Below are 20,550 nucleotides of genomic sequence, written 5' to 3'. Positions count from 1 at the left end.
CATTAGATATACAAATGGACGACAGGGCGGCTCCCCAAAAAGTGAAGCCAAAGCACCTTGATTGCCCTCTGGTGGCTGGCTCCAGAAAACATCATAAACCCTGCCTCCTCCATGTTAGTAAATGGGACATGGGCCAAACTGAAAAATCTAAACACAAGGATGGTTTCTATCTTTCATTTCAGGAAGTCCATCACCCCTCGGTATGGTCAAGAGGAGTCAAGTTGTCTGTCAGGTTTGATTTTAATTGGTTATTTTAGGCTATGCAAATGCTCATGATTAACAGCTGACTCGTGAATGGTCAAGCGCACGTGTCCGGGATGTTTTGGCTCCCCTTCTGGCTTCTTTTGTCTATTGTCTGTGGTTGGAAGCTTCATATATTGGTGTGTATGGTGTGGAGGGACAAGCAGAAGTCAAAAAGCATCATGTGCTTGCAAATGTATAAGGGGGGGGGGGGTGATGTAATCAAGCATGGCGGACCAATTCAAAGAAAGCTGCTCACATAGCACATCAACAGAAATAAGTTTCTGATGTCTTTCTGCTCCAGTAATGTTTTCTTTGTCGCAAACCGCGTCAAGCTCACACAGGAATGACACGGAAAAAACAGCTTGCTTCAGCTGTCAGTGAGTTTTACATTGATATAGGGCTCTTGTGTCATGCTCAGGGATTCATTTAATAGTTTACCTGTTGTGATGACTGTAGCCTCTTTAATCTAGTGCATAACACAGCACAGGGAATCCGATCCCGGCCCACGGGAGTTTGGGTAAGGGGGACTTGGCTTCCCCGTGTTTACGCCGTGTCTATATCCCTGTCTTGTTTGCTTTCCCCGTTTGCTGATTGTGAACCCAAGGGTGCACAACAGGTGTTAAATTTTTAATGCGATGAAAACTGAGACCGCTTATAGGGATAGAGGATGATTTGTAAAACAGAAAGTTCTAAAACTGTTGTCTCTCCTGTAGTGTAAATGCTGTGAGCTATGTTACAGTATATTTACATTTCTTTGCTACAATCACTGAGTGTGGTTCAGTGTATTTTGGGGTTTATCAGTTCTGCCACAATGACTCAGCTGTTATTCACTGAAAACAACATATGGGCATTGATATAAATATGCTTGGAATGAGTACAGACAAAAACACACCATGCAAATAATGCAATTAGGAAGAATGGATACACAGATTGAAAATGAAATATCTTCCGACAGAAAGATAGGGTTAGGAGATAGTGTGTTTGGTAGGTGTGGGTATATTATTGCTGCAGGCTATGTTTGCATTACTCTAGTTAATGTGCGTTAATCAAGTTGCTCGTCAGAGGCCACTGAGCTGCGTCCCAGAATGCATGCAGCACGCTCTGATGCAGTCAGAAGCCGGGGCAAATCCTACTTAGGTAATGCATGCAGAACCACCGTGTGTAAACACTGTCCAGATCGCCCACTATGACCCATGCTTAAAGTCTTTATAGCTGGTTCAACATTTCTCAGCTCTGTACTCAGTGATCGCTGTTGCTGTTGAACGGACATTCAGCACAAATATAAACAATATATATACTAACCGGCCAAGGCGAGACACACTGGTCGACATGAGCAGAGAACGAACAGAGCAGAAACCTCACTACAAGCAATAAAAAAAGCAATAAAACTGAAACTCTGGATCCCTCACGCTAGGTTAATTACATGAATAACTTCAACTAACCTAATTAGTGGACACATTCAGTGGTCTTCAGGCTAACTAGCCGATACTAAGGAAAAGATCCAGCACATGGACGGCCCCATTACACAGCTGACTCACCGTTACATTTCCTTTTAATTATCCTCAATTGTCTGCCACCATAACCCAAGTGTTCAGCTGTAAAATGATTCTAGGTATGTTGCTTCAGATTGGCTAAGATCGATACCAACCTTAGATGTGTAATACATTGATCAGCCATAAAAAATGTTAACTATAGTCACCTGTTTTATTGTTAAGGCTGATATAGATAGATAGATAGATAGATAGATAGATAGATAGATAGATAGATAGATAATACTCTCCCATCACCACTGACTTATAAACGTGATGAGTAAGGAGTTTTTACGGACAACAAATTGTGGTTTACAGTGGAGGCAGAATATATATCGAGACTCCCAGTTTACAAGAAGCCTCCCAGTGTTGATATAGTGCGCTTTATAACAGAGAGTAAGAAAAACTGACATCATTAACATTCGCCAGTGTGCAAGCGCAGCAACACAAGCAAACCTCCTCCAACCCCCAGATGACTATCAAGCGCTGTGTTTCCTAAGCATGGAGGTAATGAGACAAATACTTATTACTCAAGTAAAAATGGCATGAATATTAGCATCGCATTAGGCCTCGAATTTAATGATGTTGTAAGTACAATGTGTCACAGTAACTAAGAGGCAAAAATACTTAAACATTGTGTGGAGATGGGGAACATGTGAAGGCAGCAGAGTGTGTGTGGGTGACGGCTCACACAGGAGCATGCATGAGCCGGGATGGAGTCATGAATGAGGAAATCATAATGAATCTAACAGTTCATAACTGAGCTTAACATGCCGTTGCGGGGAATGCAGAACATAATTTGAGGTTATCAAAAAGAATGGCTTGTGATAAGTGGATCCATGGTGATTATTTAGTGGGAAACGGGACCGGTGGTACTCACTAAAGGGGTGCAAGGGGTCCAGTACTCAGGGTTCAGCTCAGCTCGTGGACGAAGGTCCAGATATTCAGGGTTCAGTTCAGTTCGGGCACGAGTTAAAGTTCCCTTCGAGGAGAAGTTGGGAAAAAATTCAGTTAGAATCGCGATGTTTAGCTTTGGTTAGTTTGTCATTTATACAAATAGTTATGGACGGAAACTGATTAGTTCACAGAGCCAACAAACTCCAAAATATGTTCAAATTAAACACAATTTATCATTTGTATCAGAATAATTTTCGATTTAACATGATTCTAGTGTGTTTTCTTTTGATAAGGTCAAGATAAAACAACTGCAGTCCATTTTGTTTATATAACACCAGATCATTGCAGTTATCTCACAGCATCTGTCACGTAGGGCAGATTTAGTTCATATAGTCTTCACAGTATTATCGGACCCAACATTCTGTTTGAGCAAGCACACAGTGACAGCAGGGAGGAAAACCTCTTTCTAACAGGTAGAAACCTGGCGCTGTACAGAAGTGGGTGTCCCTCTGCCTCGATCGGTAATAAAGATATACCATTAGCAAGAAATCATTAACTGAGACTATTCACTGTAGAGCAATTAAAAATGTCAATTAAACATTCAACAATGAATTTTCTACAAGAATGCATGTACATTTAAGAGCAAATTATATTTAGAACGATGTCGGGATCCAGTTTTCCCCTCCTTATGGCCTAAATGACAGGACAGGGGAATGGGCTGAATCTGCCGGGCCCCATGAGGTCTATGATGTATACTGTAATTATCTGCTGATTCTGAAAATGGCTGTGTGTAATGAGGCTACGCTGCATGAAGCCCCAGGCATAAATCACTGTCTTTAACTGACTTCCAGATGACCAACAACAACACAGAGCGGAAACGGGGGGGGGGGGGGGGTATCTGGGCTGCAGCGCTATTGAATGCAACTTGTGTTTGTTATCAGCAAAGGCCATATTGATGGCCAGACCTGCTTACTTAAGACATTTCTCTGTCTCCCAAAAATAGTCGACTCACGTGCATTTACCCCCCCCCGTCTGTTTACGATTTGGCAACGAATGTATTAACTGCATTCGGCTTTATTTAGCAATACCAAGGGATTTGACGATTGTCTGCTGTCATTGGCTTGAAACAGTTTCCCTTGTCTCTCACACACATGCAGATAAACAAGAAAACAGCAACAACCTCACACAACACACACAACACACACACACAAACACACACTTTGAATATAAAGTCAGAGAACTTTTCAATTTACATCCATTCTCATTCAACAATGACTTATAGCATATATACATATATAGGAGAATCGAGGCCCATGCACAGATTTGTGTTGAAGGTAATATATTGTACAATTCAAGCAGATCGGACAGAATGGCCTCTTAACAATTAACTCCACAGAATATTAATAGAGTTAATAATGTCATCAGCGAATATGAAATAGATTTCAGTGTGCAGTTACAGGCTGAATAGTTTCTGGTTACCCGAGGTAAGGCGTCTGAATTGAGGAGAGAGCTAAGTTGCATTTAAGATGTGAGGATTGTTTGTTAAGTGTGCAGCTCTAATGGGACACATCACACCACATGCTACAGTTTCTTTTGTTGATGAAAGGGCACGACAGACATAATCACAGCATGTTCAAAATGATCGAAGCCGCTTGAAGATTAACCAGAGAATCAATACAACATTTTGTGAGTGCAAAGTCTAAAGTGTCAAACACAAACAAACGGAGCCACAGTTATTGACTAATGTGTGTCTTTGCTAGCACGAGATATTTTCCTCATTAAAAATACCCCCCTTTTTCTGACTTGAGCGTAAAAGCCAGGTTCCTCATGAAAAGTGCAAATGAAAGATGCATTTTAATTAGCAATATTCTTAAATATGAACATGACGAGCTAGTTAGCAAACAAACACGATTACCTTATAGTGACTAATGTCATTAGAGAACCTGGACACAGATATGCCTCAAACCTGCAGTACTTTACTATAAAGCTACAGCATGTAGATATCCTGTAGTGTGGCTCTGCTGAAGTTGTACCTTGAATTTGTTTTCAATTGAGTGTAGTATATATGTATGTACTTGTAATGAAATAACAGTATGGCCTCAACATTTACTGTCTAGAGTTTATTCAACATCCCGTCGCTATCTTTAAAAATGGCTGAATTTGGAAATTGAGAAATGATTTGAAAGAGCAGAACGTTTTCTAAGATAGAAAAATGTTGAGTTGTATATTCTCTGTGTTCAACAGTCTGATTCAATGGAACATTAACATTTACTCATCATGTATTTTTAAACAATGTATACAGTGTTTATATAGAAAATGTAGCAGTTAGAGTGCGTTTTAGAAAAGTAAATGAATGTGTTAAAATCAACATTGCACTCCTAACATGTGTGAAAACCATTTTAACGTGAAACCTTTCTCACGTTTCTCACACAAATTGCGGAAAGATGAGGAAAGTGTCTCATTGAGCATAATATATTCCACTTGTCTGTATAGTTAAAAGCAGTCCTTCCCCATAATCTGATCAGAATGTGGAAATATGTATAAGTATCTGGCAATTTATCATCAGTGTGAAAGGTGACAGATAGAGTGAAGTGAAAATTGGCACATTATAATTGATAATTTGTCACTCCGCCATGTCTGAGTCATGGTTGTGAATCCTCGGTTGCAGCATGTGATACCGTTAACACTGACAACTAAAGTATAAGGTGCATGAATGAAACAAGATATTGAGAATGATGGAGCGCTGGCGGTGACGTGAGGAGCCTTGTTCTCTTGGATCCAGCACTAGTGGTACAGTTTGATGATGCACATGTGTTTGCTCTTCATTTACCTGGAAATATGAACTAATTTAATATTTCAACGTCTTAATAAATAGTCTCAGAGGAGTTGTAATGTTCGGTCCGCTAGGTTTACAGTCGGTGATTCAGTCTGTTTTGGAGAAAATTGATTCAACGCAATTGAACCAGTTGAGAGGCTGAAGAGACTGAAGGTGGCATGACTAATGGAGAGTCCCACACTGAAACTCCAGTGCTTTGCAGTGTTGTGGGGGCGGCTGCGTTACAAATGGATGCCAAAATGAGACAGGAATTAAACCAGAAGTGCATAATAATGAAGAGCCTATGCTCACTGACTCTTGGCCCTTTTGTGGCTTGAGGCACGCTGCTCATCCACTCGGCCGTGGACAAGAGTTGAGGAATATATTTTATTTGATGTGGGTGGGACTGGCTGCCCCACATTCCCAGTCACATCCCAACAGTCTGGACCTCCCAAGAAGAAGCTGATCTCTTTGAGTCGGAGAAATATATGGCGTGTTAAAATTGCACGGGAGGCCGTACAGATGTTTGGTCATTCTCCTGAGAAACCATTGCTCAATTCAAGAACACGTTAAATGATATTCAAGCCTCTTTGGACCGGTGGTGGACAGCAGGGGGGGTTCTCATTTCACACATCCCGGTGCACAATCCTACACAATAAATACTTACAATTTCAAATGAAAGACATTACCTTCCCCTGCTGGATAGAATTGCTAACACCCACAAAATTAATTAAAATTGACTCCCCATTTTTTGATAGAATGGGTTTTATGTGATTGGCTGAGCAATACAAGCTCAAATCGTCTAAAAAGTCTACAGTGTCTAAACCTGTATCTGTGCAGGGTAAGTGGGGGTTTGGAAAACCATTCCAGGAGGCACTGGGCAAGAGACAGCACACACTGGGAAGGCTGCCATTCCGGGGGAAAGCTCCTACCAACAGTGTTTACGGCCAAGAGTTTTCAGTTTACTTTAACTGCAGGTGATTCATTTCAGAGGGATGAAGATGGAGCATGTGAAATGTGAAAGATTTAAATGGAGTATTTGAAGCTGTCACCTGTTCCTAAGGAAGTTGTACTGTATGGTTTTCTATGGTTCAGTAGCTGTTCATATCTAAAGCTAATCTTTACCACAAACCACTTGTATTGTTTTTAATTGTACTAATATGGTGCAAAGAATTCAACGCACTTCAACTTCAACACAACACAACCATATGGACAAGTTCCGAAGCATTGTCAACAAGTCCCATCTGGGTTCATCATTTTCATGTGCACCTCCAACACATAGTCCTCCAAGAAACACAACTAAACAAACACGTTTGGCTTAGGGTTTATGTGTTACTTACAACATGTCTCTGTATTATCATGAGGATGTCGAAGTAGTTCTCTTAATGATCATGTCTCATATCGTCTAATTGGATGAGTTTTCTCAAGTTGCCCTGCGTTGAACTCTAGACTCGGTGCAAAATGACCTTTGTGACCAACACGTTGAGGTAAGAACAACAACATTCTGCTGAAAGTCTCTGCAGACTCGTGAAGTTGCCGTGCTGAGCCCGTGTGTAGGCGCCGTGGGCCGAGAAGATGAGCTTCATTAGGGGGATAAAACACACTTTAATTAGCTTTACCATTGGTCTAGCCCTGCCAAGCCTTCCCAGTCACAGCAGACCTTTAGTTCTGTTTAATTACCTCTGAGATAGCACTGTGTGCACTCTTCCCTGACATCACAAGACAGCATTCCTTATTCAACAAGTGTGTGTGTGTGTGCGTGTGAATGTGTGTGTGTGTGTGTGTGTGTGTGTGTGTGTGTGTGTGTGTGTTTGTGAGCAGAAAAACATGTTTACCTTGTGACTATGGTTAAGACTCACGAGGGAAAAAACAACACTTACACTAAATGTATGACTCATTTAGAAGCTCTTTCGGTACCTAAATAAATAAAATGAACATTTATTTATTTATTGACCAATTGCATTCATGTATCAGCACCATAAGTATTTGAATTTGTATCATTTGAACTGTAAAAAGAGATTGATTTAAGGGACACTACTAAAAACCTGGAAGCTGGAGTCATGTGACCAGATGATCTACAACATTGAGCATATTTCACTTGTAGTAGTGTTAATAGTTAACACTTACAGCTCCGTAAAATCAATCACGGCATCGTCTAACTTGCCTCTGGAAATAGCCCAGTATGGGCTGATATATTATGGCAATAATCGCCCTGTGCTGGCACGGCTGTCGGTGCCTTAGCAGCCCGCTGACTTACAGTCGGAGCTGCTTTGATGCAAATGAGCCCATAAAACGACCCCGGTGTGGGAATCTCCCTGTGGACATCAGATGGAGATCAGCTGAACCGTATTGTCTCTTATTCCCCAATCCAATCCCTCCGTTATACGCAATAATGTGATTAGCATCCGCGACAGCACTGCCAGTTGTCTGGTCACCTTGTGAGAGTGTATGTGTGTGTGTGTGTGTGTGTGTGTGTGTGTGTGTGTGTGTGAGTGTGTGTCTGTGTGTGTATCTTCCTGTACTTATATCTTTGTGAGGACCACTTTAAGCATAGACCCGACAGAGTGAGGACATTTTAGTTTGAATGGGTAAGAATTGGTTGTAGGGTTAGGGTTACAATAAGGTTTAGGTTTAGGTTTAGGATTGGGGTTAGGGTAAGGTATTAAGTTTCGATGGTTAAGGTTAAGGTAAGGGGCTAGGGAATGTATAATGCCAATGAATGTCCTCACTAAGATGGGAGTAAAAATATGAGTGTGTGTGTGTGTGTGTGTGTGTGTCTTGTAGACAGCTTCAGTAGCAGAAAGTGGTACCGAGATGCTTGTACATTGGCAGATGTTTATCTGTCTGTGGATGGATATTGTCGCTGTGACTTTGACGGATGTACAGTCCCTGAACCTGACAGGTGCAAAGCAGAGATCACAATGAATACCGAGTTGGAAGCTGGTTGTCGTCCTCCTCATGGGCCAGCACGTCGGGCCTGTCACCACGTTGACGAGCGTCGCTGCTCTGGTCTAGTGTTATTTTTTAAGCTGGTTTGATTCGCCTGGACTCCACTGCTGAACAAACTGAGTGCACAGCAGTGGTGGGGGGGGGGGGGGGGGGGGGTGCTGTTTGGATGCACAGAAAGGCAAAGTGTGCAATGCAAAGAAAAATGAACTGCAGGGAAGGAAATTGGTTATGATTAGAAAACGAGAGCACACAAGAGTGTGCTACTAACTTATTTATGCTAAGCTGTTGAGATGGCTGGACGAGAAAATCGGTGATTATCATTCTCTGATTTGCAAAGCAGTGATTGGCCGTTGCTTTGGTGGCGGCGTTAAACTTTATGTTTACGGGTCCCAGTGTTAAGCCCATTTCCACGCTCCCCATTCTGCACACTAAGTATTGACATTCCATTTAAGTTGACGACAGTGAGGAGGTTTTTTTATGACAGAAATGTAATGGAAGTGCATGCAGTGGCATTGCAGTAAAGGACATCACACAATTACAAGGACAACTTTTGCATAGTCGCCAAGGAGAGAAGATGTGCAGGATGTACCTCCGCTTTGTTCAGAGAGAGAAGAGAGGGAGAGGGATTCATCTCAGCCCTTTAGCCCTCTGCCGTTTTAAAACACACACAAAAACAGACATTTCCCTCCTAATGAAAAAGACCCCAGTGTGTACGTGTGTTTGTTTGTTTGTTTGTTCTCGCAATAATTATTATACTGATTATGTTTGATATGGTAATTAATTACACGATATTAAAAGTGCCCCTGCTACATATAAATGAACACAGACACAATGTGGGGGGGGGGGGGGGGGGGGGGGGGGAACTAAATGTAATCCTGTGCACTGGTTATTCAATGAAGGTGTTTTGTGAGTGAATTGAAAACAAATTAGGTTAAAGTCTTGTGACAGGATAAATAAAACCTTGATCAATTAAGTGGTTGAAAGAGACAGCGGTCCGACACTCGATGGGGGAGGGGGGGGGGAGCGGCTGGCTGCTACAGTTTCCTGCTTGAGCCACAGAGAAGCATTGATTCCCCCCCGCCCCGCACCCTGTCCCTGTCATTACAGTCGATGCCGAGGCCGGCCCAAACCATTTCCAACAAGCCTCTAATGGCTTCAAGGAATCCAGTCGGACTTGTGGCAGAATCATAATGAGCAGATTGCTTGAATTTGCGGTGTGCGGCCGAGAAGGCAGGACGCTGCGGGTCGCCCCCGGAGAACACGGTGAAAGCATTAACAAAACAATCCACCGCCATTACTGCACAGGTGGAATCACTTGTGTTCTAAGATGCAGAAATGAGGCCGAGGCGCTGGAAGGGTCAGTTCTTCCGAATAAACCTGCTGCAAATTGCTAGCGTGATAATTGCAACCTGTCTGAACATTTCATCTGTTTAAAAGCCTGTTTTTCTTACAGACTAGCTAAACTAATTTGACATTTGTGTTGACTGAAGAAAAGTTTGTTTTCTTCCTCTTGTTTTTTTTCTCCCCTGACTTTCATCTGTTCTGTAAGAGTCTCTTTCTGTCACAGTTCTCTGAAAAGGGACCCGGGAGCGTGATTCAGGAGGCAGATGCAAAGAGTCTTTATACTTACAAAAATAAAAAAATAAACTACGGATGCAAAAATCTAAGCAGGCAAACAAAGTACAAAGGGTTGGGCTGAGGCAAAATAATTGCAAAGTGCAAACACACACACACATAAAAAGAAAAACAGGCAAGGTCACAAACACAATCAGGATTAAAGAACCGAGTTAAAGGCACACGGCACAACCACAATCTGGCGGAGAGCGAGGGGAGGGACCGGGTCTGAAATCAACATTCACGCACAAACAGACTAATTCTGAATGAATGAAATGAGCAGAATATAAGAAAGTCAACACCAGTACAGAGGGAGAATCTAGTAAAGGCACAATATGCTGGTCGGGACAAAGACGAGCTCCAGGTCCAGGATGTACATTATCCCTATATATATATTTGTTTTTAATTTGGGGGGGCATTTTAGGCTTACATGCATCAAAGGGTCTCAGGCTGGAATCGAACCCGGGCCGCTGCAGTGGCCCAGAGCCTCATGGGGCTAATTTAATTGGATTCTACCTTTTGAGGAAAAGGAAATGTAAACTTTCTTTTTTTCTCAAAGAGCTGTTTAAGGTCGACAGATGTTTGTGTGTCGAACAGAACAAACTGGATATACGGTGTTCGGGTTTGGTTTGGTCACGTCTGCCAATCAATTACTCAGCAGCAAACATTCACAGTTTGAAATACTAATTGGCCCGCAGACGTAACATGGTGGATGTCAGGTTAACGGCTTTTCTATTCTCCGCTCCTGATTTATGGTTATTTAGGTGAACAATAGCCATCCATACTGTTAATCTTCGGCATTGTGCGACCGTAGCGCTCTGTATAGGGGGGGGGGGGGGGACATGTTGTGTTTGTGCGAACAATCCACCCCTAAACAATGTCCTGTGATGGTCATCGACAATGTGCTCAGTCTGCTCGTGCACGTGGAGCCAGGGTAAGCGGACAAGCTGTCACTACTGTAACAAGAAAAAAAAACACTCAGTGTGTCGGGCTCAGATCGGGTTCGGACAGGAAGAGCTAAAGGTTCGGGTCCCTTCAATCAGGTTTGACTGAGATAGACTAATATGGAACTGATTGTGTGTGTGTGTGTGTGTGTGTGTGTGTTTGTGTGTGTGCTTGAGGCCATCAGGAGGAACTACGCTGCAATTCTCCACAGTTAGATAAAGTAGTAAACCTCCCCCTTCCTGCGGTGGAGAGTCCTCGTGACTGCCTCTCCCACTCTGCAGTTCCACATCAACCGTGAACCAGTCTCCTCAGAGCTTATTTCTTATGGAGACAAATGCTCTGGAAGAAGCAAGGAGCTGTGAAGAAGAAGGAGGCGCCAGAGCAGCTGGTGGAGGTCGAGGTGGGTCGAACAGATGTCGAGCCGACTCGTGACCTCCGCCGCGTTCAAGTCAGATGTGTTGGGGGTTAACTTTCCCATCAGTAAAATGATGCTGCTCTCTGCGATGTAGAGCGTCCGCCTGAGCCAAGAGCTCCTCATACACAGAGGATGAGTCAGAATTACCATGTTTGCAAAACAAAAATAAAACTGCGCCGAATGAATGAAAACGAGGAGTGAGCAGAAGGAACCTCGAGAAAACTTTCTCCGTCAAGTGTTCATCTCACTCCGGTCTCCTGACCTCAGAATAGTGTTACACAGGGAATCTTCTTGAAGGAGCCATGTACAAAAGGAGAAGGCTGCTGCAGAACCTTCAGACATAAGATGGGTTCCTAGTGGTCACTGTTGTGTACTTTTCTGGCCTTCATTTACTTTACAGATGTTTTTTCCTCAGACTTCTTTAGGGAACAAATATTTGTTTGGATGGATCAACTTCTGTTTGTTTAAAACCGCTGTTAGACTTCATAAAAGTCCATTGATCTATATTCCTTTACTTTAGATTTTGTGTGCATGTGTGCAAACATTTTACATTGACCTAAAATATTCAGACCTGTCATGACTTAAAAACAAAACAGAATACTGACAACTGTATATTTTGGTATTTTCTAATATGGACATGATCTGTAGGAGTACTGCAGAGATTTGTATCTTATTTTTAACCAAATATTTTTTTTAATAGTGTATGTTCCTTGAGTACTAAAACATTCTTTAAAAAATCTGCTCATATATACTAATTTCTTTAAAACTCAACCTCGCTTTTCCTTCAAAATTGAACAGTATCAATTTGTAATAACTCACGAAAAGCAACCAGAGAAGACGAAATCCCTTGAATAAAAAAAAAAATGACAGACACATAACCTTCTGCTTCGTGATGTTTCCTACAGCTCCACGACCAATCCTCACAAATCTCACACGTTTTCTGTCTCATGCTCGTCTCTGTGTATCTGCCTCCGTCTGCGTCTCGACATCCCGGTGCCGCTGCTCGGTTTCAAAGGAACTCGCAGAATTGAAGAAGGTGATGCAGAAAAAAAAAGTGCTTTGTTTAAGACATCTGAGCATTTCCCCCTGGAGTCCATTTTACGAGGCGTATGCCCAACCTCAGATCCGATCCACCTCAAACTATGATTTCTAACGTAAAAATGATGGTAGAAATTAAAAGAAGACATGTCTTTTAATATGTGTGCATTACAAAAGAAAATAATTTTGTCTGCCATAAAAGTATAAGCTCCTACCCTCGTTCCTCCTGGGGATTCTTTCATTCTTCAAAAAATGACAGTCACCCACTAAGTCAAAATGTTCCACAGTGTTCTGCAGGTTGTTCTGTCTAGTCAACAGCTGAAGTCTGAAACAGCTGAAGTCTGTGAATCTATCAGTGACCAGAGCGCTGTGCCTGGGATTGTCCTTGTGCAACACTGAAATGAGTTCACTACTGAATGTATGAAAGTCCTCACAAAAGTGCTCGAGCTTTAACAAACAGGAAAATATCCATTATTGCTTTAACGGCTTTGCTGTAGCTTATTTTCTGGATAGCATTCTGTTGATATGTGGGCATTTGAAACAGCTTAAAGTGGAAATCTCTTTTCTAACTTAATTTACAGATAGATAGAGAAAAGGTGAAATCGGACTGCTGGGCCACTTGTGATCCCACATGACATCCTTCCAAAAGTTGTGACTCCCGTTAGCGTTCGTCTCTGTTTCTTTCTCAAAAGAAAAAGTGGATCCGATCACGCCACGGTTATAAGTCTACTGTGAAATCTGCTGCTGAAAGCTGTTGTTTTGCTCGGCGGTTTTTTCTTATCAGACACTAGTAGTCGCAGCAGGGTGCCGAATGTAAGGCGGGTGACCACATGACTCAGTCAAGGGCCCGGCTATCAGACATCCGAATTAAAATGTCATCAATCGGCGGAAAAGATTTGTGGATGTGAGTCTGTCAGCACGTCGGATGCTCTTTGAGAGTCTTTAAATTTTCCGGAGCTTAACAACTCAGTGCGAGAGAATACGGATACTTGTCAGCACTTTTTTGAAGTGTGAGACGTACGCCTTGTTTTTCTGTTTTACTTATGCAGCTCATTCCTCAGTGGATTTGACAACTGAGCGACCTCAGAAGTCCTGATGGTCACAAAGATGTTCCCTGTTGTGTCTTAAAAATGTGTTTGCTGGTCTGCCTATGTGCTAGTAGTATATCTATATGAAGATACTACAGATATTTAATGTTACATGGTTCTGAATATACATTTTTCTATTTGTAGATGTAAGTTGGAGTGGGTATGGATGGGACTTAAGTGAAGTTTCAGTTCGTACTCGGTGATCACCTTTTTCGAGATTCATGCACCACTGCATTGACCTCCCTGTTTGGAATGGGCTGGTTGTTTGGTCTGTGGTGAAACTGGTTCCAGTAATTGAGCCACAGCGAGTAAAGACCACCGCTGCTGCACAAAGAGCTGTTCACCCGTTTATTCAAAGTTCAATGAAGCTCGACTCAGGACGCAGAACCCCCCACTGGAGAATCAGTGGACGTGAACCCGCTTGTGGTCCAGATTGGCGTCACTTACTTTGATGAGTCCCAGGAGCCACTAGTACCTAAAATCCAATCTCACTTCCTCTGGCCCTTCACAGTCCACAGGCCAAGTGTGAAGCCCATAAGATGAACAATTATTGAGATATCTGAGTGACATACAGACAAATGGAGATTTCTGAATTCATAAACAAGCTTGAATTAATAACTTAAGTATATTAAATTAAATTTAGATGTCAGGGGAAATGTTTTTTGAGAAATGTTATGCCTACCACTTGATATCATTCGGCCACATTTTATGCCATCAAGCTCTCAAACCCACTTTCAGTCACTAAACCAACTTCTAGAAAATGTTAATTTCTTTTCTTTTCTGGGGTCAGATAAGAAACATCCCTTTTTTATTTTGTCGAATTTATTCTCTGTTAATATCAAATTGAAATGAAATAGAGGTTTCCTCGTCCCGCTCCCCATTCCGTCGGGTTAATGCTCTCACTCTGCTCTGCACCGCTTCGGTAAAATCAATGGGCAGTTTACAGTTGTATTTGTATAAATGTTGGTCTATACATCTTATTCATAATCTACCAGTAAAGCCAAAGTCTCATTATTTTTCCATGTTTAAAGAAAGAAGATTGAGAGCCTGGAGAAAGTTCAGCGATAGCAAAGCGTCCCTGACTGAATACATTCTGGGTTGATATATTAAATATATTTCCTGTGTTGTTCAGTGTCAAGGTAAAATTTAAAGGAAGATGGAGGCGATGAGGTGCATCACTTCTCCAAGCTGCAAATTGGAATTGCAGACTGATTTGATTTACATTTCTCTAAATGCTCCTTCTATCCTGTTTGGGATGCAGAGAATTTCAAGAACAACTAAACACCCACACTCGCACACTCACACACACGCACACACTCTTTCACACACACACGTACAAAGCAACAAACCATCGTTATAATTTGAGGTGGACTGTTTGCTCACTGTGCATTCAAATGAGACTCTGGGGTTTATTATCCTTGCTGATGTAACTGTCTCTCTGAAGACTCCACCTGTATCTGAACAGAAGGTTTTTTTTTACTGTTACAGTGCAAAAAAAAAAAAGAAAAAGAAAAGCATCTATTTTCTTATTTCTTTGGCTGTGTCAGCATCCACCGCATCTTGGTGGGTAAATATCTGTGAATGTTTATGTTGCTGCAGCTTCGACAATGCAGCATTGTGAGGGACCCGCAGCTTCAAAGATGTCTGTGCACGTCCACAGGGGAAGAGTCTCTGAATGCAAACTGTATCTTGAGGTTACAGGTGGATTCTTCTTTGCATAACACTTTCTTCTCCGTCTCTGTGGTTAAATTAGTCCTCACTTTTGATTTGTGTTGTAGGATATTAAAAATGTCTTCTTGTTCAAAGCCATTTATACACAATAAAATCATCTTTATGAAATCCCTCAGTGTTTCTGTCTCTGAATATGATCCTGGTCAAATACAATGGAGGAGAAGATACTTGCACAGGAACCAGGTAAACGCCAGAAGGGCAGTGGACACATTTGCATACAAACAATTCTTATTAGTCACACTGAAGTGATGTGATTTCACCCAGTAACCCAGTTTGCATGCATTATTTGATTGCCTTATTACTTTGTTTAGTGGGCTGTGATTCAATTACATCCAACCTGCATCGATTTAATAACGGTTAGGAGAAATGTTGGGAGCATTCTATCATAAAACCTTGATGTGTTCGTAGCAGAGTGTGGTGGGAAATAGTTAAATCTGAGTTTGGAAAAACTTAAATAGCAGAAATTATGACTCGTTAATTACATTGCTGCACCAAACAATGTTTATCTAATTAAGAAAATCAGAGCAAGATGATGCATAATAATGAGTGTCTGTGCTCTGAGTGATGGGGTTCAGTCAGATTATTTCCTGCATGAAAATGAGTTAAATATGAACTGATGATGCACAGTTGCACAGAAAACAGAATGATTGTTGATAAACTTAAATTAAAATTCACATATTTAAATAATTTAAATCATGGCAGGCGTGATGTTGCACCTCGCAGCAAGTCGGTTGTGACTTTAGACTATTAACTGTATATTATGATGGACAATGAATCTGAACTTTCTCCCGTTGGACAAATATGAAGGTGAAATATCTCAGATATGGGTCCGGCCAGAGATCGTGTGGTAGTCTTACAGTATTAAGGTCCTGCCCACCCTTTTGACCAATTGCAAGTCAGTCTCTGTTGTCAATCACAAGGTTTCATCCCATTTTTATACCATCGAGTTACTAATAAAATCAAGGTTAAGGGGAACAATCTGCACTTGAACATTCATCCGTGTGATACGACCTGTCTGAGATAACAGAAACCATCTTCGAGAATAATATATTTCGGTTATTTTGACTCTTTAGTTTGGTCCATATCACAAACACTAACATGGAGGAGGCTGGGATCATGGCCTATACTGCAGCTGATCACCAGGGGGCGATTCAGATGTCTTGGCTTCCATCTATGTATCGAACCTGTCAGGCAGCCATGGCCTTATCGTGAATGTTCACCTAACGTCCTTGTGGTTTTTCTCTGGTTTCTCCGCTTTACTTCCAGAGTCCAGAGACATGCAGGTTTGGTTAAATTGCAACTTTCAACTGACCGTTGTCATCCGGGATCAGCCTCAGCTTCCTCATGGCTCTGAAGAATAAGTGGCATATATTGAATGGATGGATTTTTTAATCATTCAGGTGTACGACCCTATCACACAACAGCCCTGTGTACAGGTACTTAATTCTGTCCTCATTAACTAACACGAAGTCCTTCTCTAACCTGTGACACTACTTTAAGATATTGTGGGTTTAAATTAACTGCGTGTTACTTAATATATCACAGATAAGTATCTTGTTAACCGTCCTCCGAGGTTTAAATGTCAAAAACAGCCAATTTACTCTAATTAAAACACTTTCTTCTATCAAAGGAGCATCTGCCAGCTTCATCTGTGGGTTGCAGTGAACCTTCTTCTCATGAATATGCAAATCGATAGTGAACCTGAAAGAATCAACCTAAAGCCGAGGGCCAGAACCAGCCAGTAATAAATCACCACGCGATAAGAAATGATATTAGAGTGGATTCAAATGAGTCAACAGTAGGGCCACGTAAGGTAATCCGCAATTAATAACACAAAGACATCAGATGTTATCTGTTCTGGTCAATCTCTACTGTCGTGGAATTAGATGAAGTCGAGTGTGTCAGCAGAGCTAATGGTGCAGAAAGATCATTTCCAGGCTGATGCAGCTCGAGCCAACGTCGTCTAACTCGATGGTTTCCTGTCAGCGGCACGAAGGTTGACAGCGAGAGTAAACCTGCAGGGATCTCAGGATGTGGGGTCACACGGGCACATGTGGAAGTGGGAGGAAATATGCAGCAGGGCAGAGGTGGAGGAGAGGACTGCGCTGAGCTCTGTGCCCATAACAGGTTTGATTCCTAATGTCAGGAAAGATGCAGAGGACTTTAGATTTTTTGGTAGGTGTTGCTAAAGCACGTTGTGGGAGGTGGGTTTAGTTTTAAAATCACATCTAAAGACACAAATTACAAAATTCTAATCCATAAAATAAATATAACAAATAGTAAAGGGTTATATTTATAACTGTAAACACTTGCATTCAGCCATTCAACACACATGTATTCAGCCCTTCCATATGCAGCTCCTCTTCTCTCACCCACGATTCAGCAGGCGCAATTCAGAGTCGAGGTCAAGGACACTTCGGCAGGCGGACTGGAGGAGCAGAGGATCGAGCCACCGACCTTCTGGTCCACAGGCAACTCTAACACTTGAGCCTCGGCCGCGTAAAGCTGCAACGAGCTTGTTCAAAAGCTCTTTCCAACACCACACACGCTCAACAGCCAAAATTGTTGGTCGGGGATACAGTTGTATGCTTAACAGAGGCTCTCTTGATATTGCAGTATTGATTCCGCTTCACGCTTTAGACAAATTCCTTTTGCCCTAAAGGTAACAGCAGAATATAAAAGTGAAAGGAATCTCAGATCCAAGTTTTTCGACGCCTTTGGGAAGAAATTAAGTTCAGTCGGACTTTAAAGGGGCTGTTAGATGGAATATTGGATGTAATTCTGACATCAACCTTTCACTTGTTTCACAATCTGCTTTCACAATAGATCCTGGGAGCTGCAGGTCTCAGGCTCTCTCTCTGTTCGGAGCGATAGAGCTGCTCTCACTGTGCGATTCGTCGTATTATCCATGAAATCCAACCCCGGAGTGCACTGATGTGAGACGCAGTGGAGAGAGAGCTGCTAATTGTTCCATCTCCAGAGTCATGGTCTAACGACGTGTTGCATGTAGCACCTTCGAACAATCAGAAGTGATATTTTCAAATTGTTTTTTCGCGGATCCTGCGGAGGGGGAAATATTCTCCGGGGATTCACAAGGTCTTAAAAAGTGTAACCAACCCCTTTAAAATGACTGTATCGCCTAACCTGACATGTACGCATCCATCAGAGGAATAAATAAATACACTTAAAACATCCAGAGTGACCTTCGCTTCAGAAGAAAATAAAGTTGGTCCTGTGTATCAGTTTGTTATTGTGCATTGAAGCAGTGCACACAAAGAGAGAGCCCCAAGTTTTCATAAAAGAGGCGAAAGTGAAATTCCCCCATGGGCAGGTACATGACTTTAAAGGGATGATAATTCAACGATGGAGCGTAGCGCCCAGATTAAGTTAGAGAACACACAAGACTGACTTCTATGAAACTTGACTTTTAACCCCTTAATAGGGTAAAACCTCAAAAACATGCTACAGTTCCCATAATGCAATTAAACCCGTGCCTCCGAACTCAATGTCAAAACAGACATTCTACACGTGTTCTCTGATCTCAATGTGTAAATTCACTTTGGTCCCATCACGGACTACCAGACTCAAAAACAGCTTCTTCCCCCAGGCCCTAAGGCTTCTGAACAATCAACACGGACCCTCTGAACAGTCACCATGTACACTCTGCTCCCCCACTCAAACAAATTCACATATAGTCATTTCATTTCATTTAATATTCCCCACTCCTTCACCCTTTAAACTGCTGCTACATTTGACTGTTATATGTTACAATGTTATATGTTATATATTATATAGTATGTTATTTTTCTATTTTGTAAAGTCGTCTCCTGCGTAGATGTTTGCCTGCCATGTCACAAGAATTTCACTGCTCGGATGAGGCTGTCATTGTTGCATGTGACAATAAACTTTGATTTGATTTGATTTGATTTTACAGACACAGCACGGTTCTCTGGATATTATATTCTGTTCTTAGATCCGACCTATGACCTGACACCTCCAACAATTTTCGAACTGGAACTCGGCCCCCACACACTTTCTTGCTGGTATTGGCTCCTTGTTTTGTTGGACTGGGTTTGATCTGCCCACAGGCCTCTAATTCCGCTCGTCTTATCATATGGAAGAATCAAACGGCAACACAAAGCGTTTTCCACCGGGATATTACTTTTTAGCCGCAACACAAACAGAAACCACTCGCAGCCTCAAACCACAAATTAAAGGAAAAAACCTGAAGCACGGAGGGGAGAGGCGGCCTGACTACGCCCTCAGTGCAGGGGGCACGAGGGGTCTCTGGGTGTTTTGATGAGTATGAAGATGATGTGAATCATATGTCATGGCCTTCACAGTCACCCCATATCATATGAACGCATACAGGAGAATCTGGGCTCTCTTCAGTATCATCATCAAAACACTGAGGGACTATCTGTTTGATGGATGATGTTCAATCCCTCTGTAGCTCTGTAGAATTAGTGTCAAGGTGTGTTAGAGATGTGCTGGTGGCATCGTGGTGGTTGGCACCTAAAGCTGCTGTCAGACATCCACTGAACTCCGAGCATTCGCCTGAAATGATCCAGAGGGGCTGCATGTGAGAATGTAAATGTCTCAGTCAGTTGCTCTGGGCGTTCTCTGACTTGTCCTGCCAGTCACCTAATCAAATGTCAGCGTGAGAACACAGATGGAACGTGAGGGAGCGAATGGACGTGTCAGGAAAGAGAATATCCCAAAAACACTGTTTCATACGCTTAGACGTCGCAAAGAAAGGCGTGAACTTAGAAAGATGACGGAATTCTAACGTTTTAAGAGATAAGGTTCAGATGCCGGTGTCAATGTGCTGCACACAAAAAGATGTTATCCTGAATTCATGCCTGTAAATGGCTTCTGAGACTTCATGTGATCTGCATTTCATCGCCTTCAGTTTTGAGTTTAAAGCACTGTTTGTACTGCACACCTCTTCTTTTTTTTTTAAACGCTGTATTAGCTCTCTGTTAACTTTGTGCTCACGTGTGCTTGAAGCGTGGAGCCGCAGATTGGATCGGTTGTTCTCTCTGACGAGGATTACAGTGATTTCTCAGAAACCGTTTCCGTTGACAGGTTCCGTCACTCCCCCCCCCCCCCTCCCCCCCGAGTGTGCGCGAGCAACAGACAGCCGACCTTCATCATAGCCTACGCATTACCCACACTCGCATGCAGAGGACACACACACACACACACACACACACACACACACACTCTCGCACACATACTCCCAAACCCTATAATAATGTGCAGATCTATCTGCAGTGATCACTG

At 42.3% G+C, this 20,550-nt stretch overlaps 1 protein-coding gene across 2 annotated transcripts in view; it reads right to left on the bottom strand.

Moving 5' to 3' along the window:
• The window catches only part of LOC133935331 (protocadherin-9), a 191,814-nt gene that overhangs the window by 133,009 nt on the left and 38,255 nt on the right, over positions 1–20,550 (bottom strand). For both annotated transcript variants that reach the window (XM_062381244.1, XM_062381250.1), the window contains exon 3: positions 2,653–2,754. In XM_062381244.1, coding sequence (XP_062237228.1) covers positions 2,653–2,754 — 102 coding nt within the window. The remainder of the gene's footprint in view (positions 1–2,652; positions 2,755–20,550) is intronic.

This window comes from Platichthys flesus, chromosome 1 (assembly GCF_949316205.1).
Source record: "Platichthys flesus chromosome 1, fPlaFle2.1, whole genome shotgun sequence".
In the NCBI taxonomy this organism is placed as follows: Eukaryota; Metazoa; Chordata; class Actinopteri; order Pleuronectiformes; family Pleuronectidae; genus Platichthys; species Platichthys flesus.
The sequence above is the reverse complement of the archived record's forward strand: the minus strand, read 5'-3'. Positions and strand labels throughout refer to the sequence as shown.